This window comes from Pongo pygmaeus, chromosome 19, assembly GCF_028885625.2.
Source record: "Pongo pygmaeus isolate AG05252 chromosome 19, NHGRI_mPonPyg2-v2.0_pri, whole genome shotgun sequence".
In the NCBI taxonomy this organism is placed as follows: domain Eukaryota; kingdom Metazoa; phylum Chordata; class Mammalia; order Primates; family Hominidae; genus Pongo; species Pongo pygmaeus.
In genome coordinates, this window is record NC_072392.2 from 73,428,717 (window position 1) to 73,442,282 (window position 13,566).

At 59.3% G+C, this 13,566-nt stretch overlaps 1 protein-coding gene across 6 annotated transcripts in view; it reads left to right on the forward strand.

Annotated features, from left to right (window-relative positions):
• RARA (retinoic acid receptor alpha) overlaps positions 1–12,595 on the forward strand; it is a 48,596-nt gene extending 36,001 nt beyond the window's left edge. For 3 of the 6 annotated variants that reach the window (XM_054457896.2, XM_054457895.2, XM_054457897.2), the window contains 7 exons: positions 3,256–3,404; positions 4,724–4,865; positions 6,853–7,013; positions 7,293–7,469; positions 9,256–9,460; positions 10,205–10,363; positions 10,951–12,595. In XM_054457896.2, the coding sequence (XP_054313871.1) occupies positions 3,256–3,404; positions 4,724–4,865; positions 6,853–7,013; positions 7,293–7,469; positions 9,256–9,460; positions 10,205–10,363; positions 10,951–11,168 (1,211 nt within the window). In that variant the 3' untranslated portion in view covers positions 11,169–12,595. Of the gene's footprint in view, positions 1–3,255; positions 3,405–4,723; positions 4,866–6,852; positions 7,014–7,292; positions 7,470–9,225; positions 9,461–10,204; positions 10,364–10,950 lie in introns of all 6 variants that reach the window. The other 3 variants (XM_063656827.1, XM_063656826.1, XM_063656828.1) reach the window with 1 other exon arrangement.
• The last annotated feature ends 971 nt before the right edge of the window (positions 12,596–13,566 follow it).

A 13,566-nucleotide genomic window follows, 5' to 3' on the forward strand; every position in this document is an offset into this window, starting at 1 on the left:
CCTCCCCAGAGCCCTCATTTCGGTGCATTAGAGGACAAGGGGGGTGCACAGGATGTGGCTCCCCATCTGTCTCCCACCAATCTCCGCCACTCACACCTCCGCCCGCTCCCAGACGTCCAAGAATGTGAAGCACGTGGATGCCCGTAGTTGGGGGAGGGGGAGATGCTTATCAGGCGGCCGCTGGGCTAGGGGCCTTCTTCCGCTGCCGCGGTACACCCAGAGCTACCCCCGCCTCTCCCCGGGAGGAGGAAGGGCGGTACAGAGGGCCCTACGCCCCCTCCCCAACCGTCCCCAGGGGCTGCGAGGGGAGCTGCGGAGGAGCGGGCGCCAGCTGGATTGGGAGGGGAGCCGCTGGCCGGGGGCCCGGCTGATTTCCTGCTGATCTCCTCCAGGAAACCGGCCCCTTGTGCGAGCCTGCGAACGGCTCGGGGGCGTGGGGAATCCGGAGTGGAGCGCTCTGCGCCGCCCGCCCTACCAGGATGGGGAGCGAGAGAGGGGCAGCCTGGCAGCGTCGGCGGGAGGGGACGCCTGGCTTCCTGGGTCAGTTCCAGTCCTCTGTTGGGCGCTGGAACTTTGAGCTGAGAAGGTGTGGTCCTTCTCTAGCCTGAGTCCTTCTGCAGGAAGAGGAGAGATTGGTGGGCTGGGCCTCTGGGGAGGGAGGTTAGCAGGCAGGGGCCAGGCCCGGGCAATCCCTCCCCCATTGGTGTTCCTCCCGCCTCCACCTGTGTGTGCAGGGAGTTATGGCCGTGTCCTAACTCTTGCAGAGGCTGTGAGGATTCTGGAGTTCCCCACACCTCCGCCTTGGTCCTTGTACCTCACCTCCTTGGACTGCTGGCTGGAGGCCTGGGGAGGTGGGGCCTCGAGCTCTGGGTTCAAAGGGCAGAGCAGGGAAACCTCAGAGCTGGGTTACCTGGGTGACAGGTGGGGATGTGCTGGAGGTAGGGGGCAGGCTATGTTACAGCCTCCAAGGCAGTCAAGCTGCCGTTAGGTGGGCTAAAAGGAGGCCTTGCCCAGCCTAAACTGCAGTCCTGGCCTCTGGTCATCTCTCCCATTCTGCCAAAAAATAATTTTAAAAAGCACATTCTCTCAGTTCCGTAAACACCCTCTGTTGGACTTTGCTTTAGCTCCATGTTTTTATGGCTCTTTGCCCTCTAGTCTGTCCCAGGCCTTAGAGCTGTTTACCCCTCATCCTGGTATCCCCCATGACTCCCCATACCCTAGGTCCTCTAGTGACATCCCGCTCTGTACCCCAAAGCTCCCTTAGTCCTTTTTCCCTCTCCAGTCTGGTTCATTTTAGAAGTGGGGCCTTGGGAGAGGCGGGGCCCAGGGCAAACGGTGGATTAGGAGGGGTGGGGAGGTCAGTGCCTTCTTCCTCTGTTTGTCGGAATGCTGACCAAGATTCTAGGCCATGGTCCCCCCCAACCCTCCACATACCCCCTTGCCCTTGATCTCCCCTCCCCCCACCAGTCTGGATTGTCTATTGTTACTGCTTTTACGTCTTGGAAAAAGTTAGCACAACAAAGGGCTCCTTTGTGGCTCACCCCCTCTGCCTCCTGGCCTCACCCAGGCCCCCCAACCCCGCCCCCCCAGCAGCTGTTCTCAGGCCTCTCAGCCTGTCTGATTTGCTTGTCTGGCCTGGGGAGAATGAGGTGGGAGAAAACCAGGCCAGGGCAGTTGGTGTTGGAGTGAGGAGCAGACGGCGGGGGGAGGTCTGGAGAGAATCTGCTGGGCCGGGGACGGTGTGGGCATCAACTGTCCCGTTGCTGCAGGCTGGTCTCGGGGCAGGGAAGGGGATGGGGGGCCATAGCAGTACTGGTCAGCCAGGCTGGCCAGGGGAGTGGTGCCCAGGCACTACTAAGAGCCAGGAAAGCCCTGCCAAGGTTGTTGGCCTAGTTCCGTGTCATCAGCCACCTAGCAGCCCCCACTGTGTCTGCAGGTAAGGGGGGAGGGTGGTAGCACATAGTCAGCCCCTGGTGTTCCCATGCTTCCTTCCTCTGTGCCCCAATTTTAGGGCCATGTGATTTGGGGCTATGTGACTCATGTCTGTAAGGTGCTTGGGCCAGGAGCTGTGGGCACCTTTAAATGCCAGCCAGTCTCATGTGCCGGAGTTTGGGGTAGGGCTAGGTAGGATTGTGAAATATGGGAGGAGGCAGGGATCTGTCTTCTTAGGGAGGCATCCTCATCCATCCTTGGCCCTGGACAAGAGCACTTGAATGTGGTAGGGGCCTCAGGACGATGCCTGGTGGCCCCTTGGGAATCTGGGATTGTCTTGGTCATAGTTCTTATCTTGCACCCAACACCCTTAGCTGCCCAGGCTTTGGACATGGATAGCCCCTACCTAACCCAGCCCTGTTCTGCCTACAGTGATGGGCATGGAGCCAGACACTGGGGAGGATTTGGCCAGTGAGGGCTGCCCCTGCTGTCTGGGTCACCCTTCCTGGCTGCCCTCTTGGAGCTGAATAACAGAAGGGGAGGGGTTAGTAACCCGGACATAGTATTGAGGCCAGACAGACAGAGCATTGATGGGAACAGACCCCTTTTGTCATGCCATCTCTCCTCAGATGGGGGGTACCCAGAATGATGGGCTTTTGGGGCCCTGGGGACTCTTCTTCCTGTATTCAGGGTGTCTCCCTGCCTATCTCAGGGAGACACCTCCTACTGTGCCCAGCATTTGTGACTTTTCTTTGCACCCCCTGCCTTGGGTCCCTGGCCCTGGGATTGTTTGGGTGGAGGAGGGGCTGTGGCTGCTGGCAGAATGGGGTGGAGGGGGGAGCGGAAGCAGAGGGGGCGGGGGAGTGGCCGGCTTTGAATATCCTGTTGACCCCAGTTTCCTCTGCCCCCAGCTTATGTCCTCTTCCCTCCCTCCTCTTCAAGCCTTAACTCCTTCCTAACTCGGGGGGAGAACGGGGCCAGGCCGCCCAGGGGCAAGAGCTTTAGAATCAGGGTGACCCCCCACCCCTACTCCCCAAGCACAGTCACGGCACACATACAAATGTGATGGTTTATCATTGTATCTTTGTGGTTTTGAAGGTGGGGGTCCTAGGAGTCCAGAGGAGTGATGGGGCGCTGGAGGCTTCATTGGCAGCCTCCTTCCCCGAGTCTGGCTGGGGAGTCCCAGTTTTCTTAAGACTTGAATGCTGCCAGCAGTGGTGAGGCTGGGAGAGGCTCTTAGGAGGGACGGTGAGGCAGGGTGGAGCTTGGTACTAAGGATGGTGACCTAGGTCTCTAACTGCCCCTCCCCTCTTCTCTCTCTAGCCATTGAGACCCAGAGCAGCAGTTCTGAAGAGATAGTGCCCAGCCCTCCCTCGCCGCCCCCTCTACCCCGCATCTACAAGCCTTGCTTTGTCTGTCAGGACAAGTCCTCAGGCTACCACTATGGGGTCAGCGCCTGTGAGGGCTGCAAGGTGAGTTGAAGGGGTCATTGGGAAGGACAGCTTGATGAGGCCAATGGGATGTCCCCACTTCCGTGTCCTGGGAGTGTGCAGTTGGGGGGTGTCCCCGAAGTTGCTGCTCTTCTTTCTCTGTGGAAGTTGGCAGCAAGCAGGGACACCTACCACAGGTCCCCCACAGGTCCTCCCCCATAAATGTGCAGGGCTCCCTCAAACCAGAGGTCCCCTCCTGCCTCAGCTCCTTTCCCTGTCTCCATCCTCCAGCTGGCAGCGTGTACGCCTGCTCTGCCACCGCTGCCCAGGTTGCCATGGTGAGCTGGCTGCCGACTGGCTCTTGGCTAGGGACCCAGGAGGCCTCCCCCGGCGGCCCTGCCTGAACCTCACCATGGCAGCCTGGCAAGAGGCAGTTAGGAGCAGGCACCCTGCCTTAGCTTCCGCTTCAGGTGCCCGGGCTGTGGGCTCCCCAGTGTCTGGCTGGATTTCCCCACCCTCATGTTAGGTGCCAGGGTGCAGGTATACCCGGTCCTTAGCAGCCTTGCGCCCGGCTTCTCCTCCTTTCCCCGGGGCCTGAGCCTCTGTGTGCATTTCTTCCTCCAGAGATTGGGGCTCAGAATCTGCACAGCTTTGGGCCTTGAAGCTCTGGGCTGCTCTTCAGCCTGGAGTAGCTATCCCCAGGTGTGGGACGGAGGTCAAGGGCAAAGCACAAGGCCTCAGGCTGTGTGTCTGCCTGTCGTGTCTGGTTGTTCCTGGTCTGTTCTTCCTCTGTCCGCCTGTCCCTCTGGTCAGCCTGTATGTGGAGCCCCTGGCCAGCCTGGGTCTGTGTCCGTGATGGGTCGGTGCACACCTGTCTTGGTGAACTCGCGTCTTTCTGCCTTGCTCCTGAGTGCATGTGTGTGTTCGCCTCCATTTCTCTGGCCAGCCCGTGTATCTGTCTCCTGGCCTCTTCGGGCTCGTCTTCTTTTCCTGTGTTCTGAGTTCAGGGGTGTGGGTTCCAGATCCCTGGCTGTTGCCCGGTTAGCCCCATGTCTTCCTATTTCTGACTCACCAGCAGCCCTGAGGTCTTTTCCCTGGAAGGGAGGAGTCAGGTGTGTGCTGTGGGTTGGGGGAAGACTTCTGGCCATCCTGCAGTGTTGAGGCAGGTACTGGGATTCTCCCGAGGAGGATCCTTTTAGGTGAATCATTCTCCCCAGCTTTTCTGGCCTGCTCAGGTAGGCGATGGGCAAACGCTTGGGGGCAGCAGCTGGCCTGGCCCTCCTCCCCTAGACTGAGACCATAGCCAGGCACTGCTCCCACTGTGGGTGTGGACAACCTGACTCCCTCCCCTCCATACCCAGGGCTTCTTCCGCCGCAGCATCCAGAAGAACATGGTGTACACGTGTCACCGGGACAAGAACTGCATCATCAACAAGGTGACCCGGAACCGCTGCCAGTACTGCCGACTGCAGAAGTGCTTCGAAGTGGGCATGTCCAAGGAGTGTGAGTGCCATAGGGCAGGGGCCGAGTCCCGCCTGAGCTGGGGTCTCAGATGCTCCTAAAGACCAAGGGAGCAGGGCTCTGTGGATGTTTGTGCACATCCATGAACACACATGCCGTGGTGTGTGGGCTCACGGTTGAGGATGGTTTGAGGGTAGCTGCAAGGACCTGTTTGCGAGTCTGGCTGGCTGTGTGTCCACGGGCAGGTCTGTGCTCCGGGACCGTGTATGTGTAACCGTTCCTGTTTCTGCATGTCTGGCTGTGTGTGCTTGCGTATGTGTGCATGTGTGCTTGCTCCAGGATGGCTTTCTTCCAGGCCTTGCTTGGCTTTAGGGTGGGGCTCAGAGGCATAGTCAGTCCCTTCTGATTGTGAGTCTTAGGGGAGGGGCTTGAATTCTGAGGGGTGCTTGACTGGACTTATGTGTGTATGGAGGGGTGGAAGGGCTGGCACAAGGATCCAAAAGCCATTGTCTAGTTAAGCCTGGGATCCAGAGTTGGAAGAAAGAATTGGGACTTCTCAGATCCCAGAGGAAACGGGGTTTCCACTTTGGCTCAGCTGAGGCCTGATGGAGGGAGGGAGGGAAAGGCTGGACAGGGAGACCCTCTTGTGTTGAATCATGGGTGTTGCCGTGGTGACCGGTGATTGATGATGTCAGAGATAAATGACGCTGACAGACGCCTCCTTGTCTGCGTGGCCGTTGCCATGGAGCCTGAGCCTTGGGGGATGGGATGGGGGAGGGGGCTGCAGGACCCCCTAGCCCTTTGTGGGGAGGGTAGTGGGGAGGGGGCATGGGTGAGATGGTTCTGACTGTTGCACGAAGAGCCCCAGACAGGAATGGAGGGGACTGGAGTGTCCTGCCACAGGAGGCTGGGGGTGCCTTGTCCTGAGCCCAGGAAGTGGTGGGTCCCACTGCAAGAGTGGGTGACAACTCGAGACCCACAAGCCTGGAACCCTTCGCTTAAGGGCTGTCACCTCCTCCTCTCTGTTTGTGCCACCTTCTGCTCTTTTCATGGCAGAAGGACCAGGGAGGGGACCCCCTCTCCCTCCCACCGCCAACTCCCCTTCTCCCTCCCACGGCCAACTCCCCCTCTCCCGGCTGCTCTGTGCCCCGGAGCTGAGCAGCTGCCATTTCAATAGAATTAAAGCTTCCGAATGATAAACGTCTTGTCACAGCTGCAATTTTCTCTTCCCAAATTATCCCCCCGCTCTCCCTCTCCCTCTCCCTTCTCTCCCCTGCACTTTATTGAATTTGCAGAATCGACATGAGTGATCTCCAAATTATGCCAGCTACCCCCACCTCGCTACCCCCTCCCTGAGCCCCTCCCCCACCATCCCTTCCTCCCGTGTCAGCAGCCACCACCACCAGCCCTGTGAGTGATTGTGTGTCTGGATAATCGGCTGGTAACGACCCCATCGCTTCTTTAAAGCCGAGTGGTGTGTGCGGCTCAGCGCCCCTGGTGATTTGTCAGCTCCCCAGCTAATGGGCCAAGAGATTCTCCCCGCCAGGCCCCTCACTCTCCGGCTGGGGAGCCCTACTCCCCACTTGCCCCAGGAGCTGCTCAGAGCCAGTCCCAAGGGACCCCCAGGGAGACTGCAGCTGGGAGGGCTGGGTGAGTGGAGGCGGGAGAAGGACCTTCCTGGGGAAAGAGGAGGCAGAGCACCTAGGAGGGAGGTGCCGTCGCCTGGAGTGTGAGCTGGAGTAGACGCGTGGGGGACAGCACACGGCTGGCTGCGGGTGGGGGGGGGGCGGTGTGCAGGGCCACAGCTGTGCTCATGGGGCTTCTGGGGCAGAACTTGATGTGTGGGATGGGTGGGCATGGAGGGCTGGAGTGCGTGCCAATGCCTTGCCTGCCCGTGAACGCGTGCTGTGTGTGCGTGCTTACAAGCCTGGGTGACCTCCTCAGCAGCTGGCAGCTCTCTGTCAGGCTGGGGGTGGACGAGGCCCTGAGCAGCCTGCAGCTGCCCTCTAACCCCCTCTGCCCTCCACAGCTGTGAGAAACGACCGAAACAAGAAGAAGAAGGAGGTGCCCAAGCCCGAGTGCTCTGAGAGCTACACGCTGACGCCGGAGGTGGGGGAGCTCATTGAGAAGGTGCGCAAAGCGCACCAAGAAACCTTCCCTGCCCTCTGCCAGCTGGGCAAATACACTACGGTATGGCTTTCCCCCAGCCTGAAGGGTGGGATGTGCCCAGGGCCACAGGACCAGGACGGGCCCCTGTCAGGCACCCCTTCTTGTGCCAGGCATTTCCTCCTCCCCCCGGCTGGATCTCTGCGTCCTTCCCTTCCCCTCTCTTCCCCCTCCTCCTGCTGCTGCTTCCCAAGGAGCTCCCAGGAAGTGAAGGCTGGGTAGAGGGCAGGCCTGTGGGGGCTGGAGCCAGGCCGAGAAGGGGTGCCATGGAGAAGAAGGCCCTCACTCTCCCTCCTCCCCCAGAACAACAGCTCAGAACAACGTGTCTCTCTGGACATTGACCTTTGGGACAAGTTCAGTGAACTCTCCACCAAGTGCATCATTAAGACTGTGGAGTTCGCCAAGCAGCTGCCCGGCTTCACCACCCTCACCATCGCCGACCAGATCACCCTCCTCAAGGCTGCCTGCCTGGACATCCTGGTGAGGGTCTGCACCCTGCCCCCCAGGCACTGCCCCTGTGTCCTGGGTAGATGTCCTTCCAGCCAGACAGCCACCCTCCTAAATGTCTGTCTGCAATCAACCTGTCCAAATGTCCACCGCCCAAATGTCTGCCCTTCCTCTCCCCATATGTCCACCTGTCCACTTGTCTCCCTGTCCACTCAGCCACCTAGCAGCCAGATGTGCAGGAGCTCACCTGTTCACCCATACACATATCCAGCCACCCAGCCATCCATCCATTTAGCCAGTAATAAAGATTCACGTAGGAGCCAGGTGCAGTGGCTCATACCTGTAATCCCAGCACTTTGGGAGGCCGAGCGAGGCAGGAGGATCACTTGAGGCTGGAAGTTCAAGACCACCCTGGGCAACATAGTGAGACCTTATTTCTGCAAAAAACTAAAAAGACTCACCTAGGATCCTCTGGCCAGTGTTCGAGCTGGGTGTCAGGAACCCAGCAGTGAATGCACCACCATCCTCTCTCTTGAAAACCTTCCATGTGAGGCAAGAGATAAGTCAACAGAAGTTGCAAAACTGTGATCAACGCTTCCTGGAGATTGGGGGAGGGCTTGTGACTGCTTGGGCCTGAAGGATGATGTCTCAGAGGAGGTGACATCTAGGGGTTTGTAGAGGGGGTGGTGAGAAGGTAGCCCTAACTCAGGAGCAGGAAGTGAAAGACTTGCTGCTGCGAGGCCATGCTGAGCTCGGGACTGCCGGGCACTCGGTGAGCCGGAGCCGAGCCCGAGGGTAGACTGGGCTGGAGGCTGGATGCAGGGGGTGGGGGCAGGAAGAGGCGGTGGGAACTGCCAAAGCCTAGGCTGGAGGGAGCACTCTCCTTCCTGCTGTCCCTGACAAGGGCTCAGTCCACCTGTTAACTCTTGGTCACCTCCAGGGTGGGGAACCTGGGATTTGACGAGGCTGTAATTTCCTTTTGTTTTTTTCTTTTTTGAGACGGAGTTTCACTCTTGTCACCCAGGCTGGAGTGCAGTAGTATGATTTTGGCTCACTGCAGCCTGCAACTGCTGCCTCCCGGGTTCAAGCGATTCTCCTGCCTCAGCCTCCTGAGTAGCTGGGATTACAGGCACCCACTACCACACCCGGCTAATTTTTGTATTTTTGTAGAGACGGGGTTTCACCATGTTGGCCAGGCTGGTCTCGAACTCCTGACCTCAGGTGATCCTCCCGCATGAGCCAGCAGACTGTCATTTCTCCATGGGTGCCTCTGAATGTTGAGGCGGGTGATGGGTGGGAGGTTTAGATTGTGCTGCCTGCAGGGGCTTCCATCCCCACGCCGTGGATGCAGGAGGCACGGTCTGGGTTCCTGCAACAGAGTTCAAGCCAATACACATTTACTGAGCGCCTGTTGTGTGCCTCATCCTGGGAGCTGTAGGCAGCAGCCCAGTGTTCCTTAGCTCCTAGAAATTCTAGGTCCCCTCTACATTGTCTGCATGCAGGCAGGATGACCTGCACCTGCACTGTCCATTACAGTAGCTGCTCGCCACATGTGACTATTTAAATTTAAATTAATTAAAATTAAACTCAATTCAGTTCCTCAGTTGCATTAGCAACATTTCAAGTACTCAATAGACGCATGTGGCTGGTGGCTGAGGTATTGGATGGTGCAGACGTAGAACCTTTCCATCATTGTAGAAAATTCTATCAGACAGCATTGCTCTGGCCGCCTGCCAGGTGGTCCTCCGGGAGCGCTGGTGCCGAGTGCTCAGAGTGGGTTCGGGTTCAGTCCCTGAACCCATGCATCCTCTGCACCCAGATCCTGCGGATCTGCACGCGGTACACGCCCGAGCAGGACACCATGACCTTCTCGGACGGGCTGACCCTGAACCGGACCCAGATGCACAACGCTGGCTTCGGCCCCCTCACCGACCTGGTCTTTGCCTTCGCCAACCAGCTGCTGCCCCTGGAGATGGATGATGCGGAGACGGGGTTGCTCAGCGCCATCTGCCTCATCTGCGGAGGTGGGCAGGGGGCCTGGGTCTGGGGGCTGGGCTGGGATGGGAGTGCAGCCCCAGAGTCTCTTCCAGGGAGCTCTTTCAGGCCGCCTCTGTCAGGCCTCTCTAGAGGGCAGGGTCTGGTCTGCAACTACACAGCAAGGGGGCCATGTGGGGCCTGGACTCCTGTTCCCGATTTCCGGGCAACACCCCTTCTAGGGAGGTTAAGAGTGAGGGTTTGAGGGTCGGACCAACCAGGGTCACCTCCTGGCCGATGCATGACCCTGAGCAGGTTGCTGAACTTCTCTGGGCCTCCGTTTCTATACAGTGGGGGCAGTAACGGTCTCTAGCTCATGAGGCTGATGGGAGGATTACGGTGGTAACAGATACTGTGCAGGTGCCCAGAGCGAGCTCCAGTGCTTGTTAGTTGCTGTTTTATTGTTGTGATTTCCGCCATTTCATCTGGTTTCCAGAATAACAGGTGGGAGTGGGAGCCTGCCTGGGAACCCTCTCCCTGCTTGGGGATGGCACTGCCCATTTGGGGTCCCATCCCACGAACTGGGCTCAGGGAGGGTTTGGGGCACCTCCTCAACCTCAGCCCCCGTTGCTCCCTTTTAAGGGTCTCTGTTCCCTGCAGCAGCAGAGACCCCATGCCCTGAGGTGCCTGCGAGCTGCCGTCCTCCATGGCCTGGGCAGGCACGCCTCCCGGTGGCCGAGGCTGGGGGTGCAGCTGTGTTCCCAGCTGCTCACGGGGTGGCTCTGCTTCCTCAGACCGCCAGGACCTGGAGCAGCCGGACCGGGTGGACATGCTGCAGGAGCCGCTGCTGGAGGCGCTAAAGGTCTACGTACGGAAGCGGAGGCCCAGCCGCCCCCACATGTTCCCCAAGATGCTAATGAAGATCACTGACCTGCGAAGCATCAGTGCCAAGGGTGAGGCTCACAGACCTGGAGGGGTGCCGGCCCCCGACACCTGGCCCAGGCCCCCATATCCAAGCCAGCACCCCGTGTCTTTGTGCCAGGACAATACGACACCTGTCCCCATCTGTGTCTAGGCCGAGGTCCCCTAGTGACTCCACTTTGCCGAGGTGGCCTGCCTGTGTCACCTTTGTGTGGTAGTTCAGATCGTGGCTCTGGAACCAGACACGTGGGTGTGTGTCCTTGTGTGGGTCACTTAACAGCTCCGAGCTGCAGTTTCCCTTCTGAGGGGCGGGGATAACATTAGTGTTTACAGAGGAGTCAGGATAATCCCTAGCGCACAGCATAGAGGAAGGAAGGGCTTGGTGTCAAGCCCAGGCCGGCAGTCTGGCCCTGGAGCCAGAGTTCGGGACCACTTTGCCCCATTGCCCCCAGCCTCTGGACTTGGGGGCTTAAGTGAGCTGGCTCGTGTCAAAGAACTGAATCCCAAGAAAGATGCTAATTCAGTGGTATTGATCTTCCCACCTCGAGCCAGGCTCGCTGGGGCTGGGGGTGGGAGGGCTGGCCCAGCGTGCTGACCTCTGCCCCCTCCTTTCCTGCAGGGGCTGAGCGGGTGATCACGCTGAAGATGGAGATCCCGGGCTCCATGCCGCCTCTCATCCAGGAAATGCTGGAGAACTCAGAGGGCCTGGACACTCTGAGCGGACAGCCGGGGGGTGGGGGGCGGGACGGGGGTGGCCTGGCCCCCCCGCCAGGCAGCTGTAGCCCCAGCCTCAGCCCCAGCTCCAACAGAAGCAGCCCGGCCACCCACTCCCCGTGACCGCCCACGCCATATGGACACAGCCCTCGCCCTCCGCCCCGGCTTTTCTCTGCCTTTCTACCGACCATGTGACCCCGCACCAGCCCTGCCCCCACCTGTCCTCCTGGGCAGTACTGGGGACCTTCCCTGGGGGACGGGGAGGGAGGAGGCAGCGACTCCTTGGACAGAGGCCTGGGCCCTCAGTGGACTGCCTGCTCCCACAGCCTGGGCTGACGTCAGAGGCCGAGGCCGGGAACTGAGTGAGGCCCCTGGTCCTGGGTCTCAGGATGGGTCCTGGGGGCCTCGTGTTCATCAAGACACCCCTCTGCCCAGCTCACCACATCTTCATCACCAGCAAACGCCAGGACTTGGCTCCCCCATCCTCAGAACTCACAAGCCATTGCTCCCCAGCTGGGGAACCTCAACCTCCCCCCTGCCTTGGTTGGTGACAGAGGGGGTGGGACAGGGGCGGGGGTTCCCCCTGTACATACCCTGCCGTACCAACCCCAGGTATTAATTCTCGCTGGTTTTGTTTTTATTTTAATTTTTTTGTTTTGATTTTTTTTTTAATAAGAATTTTCATTTTAAGCACATTTATACTGAAGGAATTTGTGCTGTGTATTGGGGGGAGCTGGATCCAGAGCTGGAGGGGGTGGGTCCGGGGGAGGGAGTGGCTCGGAAGGGGCCCCCACTCTCCTTTCATGTCCCTGTGCCCCCCAGTTCTCCTCAGCCTTTTCCTCCTCAGTTTTCTCTTTAAAACTGTGAAGTACTAACTTTCCAAGGCCTGCCTTCCCCTCCCTCGCACTGGAGAAGCCGCCAGCCCCTTTCTCCCTCTGCCTGACCACTGGGTGTGGACGGTGTGGGGCACCCCTGAAAGGACAGGCTCCTGGCCTTGGCACTTGCCTGCACCCACCATGAGGCATGGAGCAGGGGCAGAGCAGGGGCCCCGGGACACAGAGTTTTCCCAGACCTGGCTCCTTGGCAGAGCTGCCTCCCGTCAGGGCCCACATCATCTAGGCTCCCCAGCCCCCACTGTGAAGGGGCTGGCCAGGGGCTCGAGCTGCCCCCACCCCCGGCCTCAGCCACCAGCACCCCCATAGGGCCCCCAGACACCACACACATGCGCGTGCGCACGTACACACACACATACACACACACACACACTGGACAGTAGATGGGCCGACACACACTTGGCCTGAGTTCCTCCATTTCCCTGGCCTGCCCCCCACCCCCAACCTGTCCCACCCCCGTGCCCCCTCCTTACCCCGCAGGACGGGCCTAGGGGGGTCTCCCCTCACCCCTGCACCCCCAGCTGGGGGAGCTGGCTCTGCCCTGACCTCCTCCACCAGGGGTTGGGGCCCCTTCCCCTGGAGCCCGTGGGTGCACCTGTTACTGTTGGGCTTTCCACTGAGATCTACTGGATAAAGAATAAAGTTCTATTTATTCTACACATGCCTCCAGCCTCGCTGCCTCCACCCCCTCTTGGCGTCTGGGCTGGGGGCTTGGGATGGGTTTCATCATGTGCTCTGGGCCTGTGATGGGCAGGAATGAGCACTGGGGCCAAGGGGCTGGCCAGGGCACCCTTCCAAGCTGCCTTCTGAGGCTTACCTTGTTCTGGGGTCTTTGGAGATACTGAGAAGGAGAAAGTCCTGCCCCTTGGGAAGCCCTCAGTCTGGGGATCCACACTGTACATGTCAAGGAGCCCCAGTCTGGGAGTGGGGGAGGAGAGGAGGAAAGCTGTGCCCACCTTCAGGGAACCCCCAGTCTGAGGGAGGAAGCCGGACCCACCCCTAGACATTTCTGGTCCTTGGGAAGCCAGAGGCTGGGTCCAGCCTTCACCATCACAGCAGGAATGACAGATGGCACAGGAGCTGGGGTCAGGGACTCATAGAAACCTAACAAGAGGCCTGGTGCAGTGGCTCACGCCTGTAATTCCAGCACTTTGGGAGGCTGAGGTGGGCGGATCACTTGAGGTCAGGAGCTCAAAACCAGCCTGGCCATCATGGTGAAACCCCGTCTCTACTAAAAATACAAAAAAATTAGCTGGGCATGGTGGCAGGCGCTTGTAATCCCAGCTATCAGGGAGGCTGAGGCAAGAGAATCGCTTGAACCTGGGAGCCGGAGCTTGCAGCGAGTCGAGATCGCGCCATTGCACTCCAGCCTGGGCGACGGAGCAGGACTCCGTCTCAAAAAAGAAAGAAAGAAAGAAAAAGAAAGAAGGAAGGAAGGAAAGAAAGAAGGAGAAAGGAAAGGGAAAGGAAAGGAAGAAAGAGAGAAAGAAAGAAAGAAGAAAGAAACTTAACAAGAGCACAGGATTGGGATGGAAGCTTAGGAGCTCAGCCCTCTGCCTCCAAGTGGTGTGGGGGCCTAGCTGGGAGGGAGTAAGGCAAAGGGTTCCTTCTGCTAGAGGCTGCCTGCC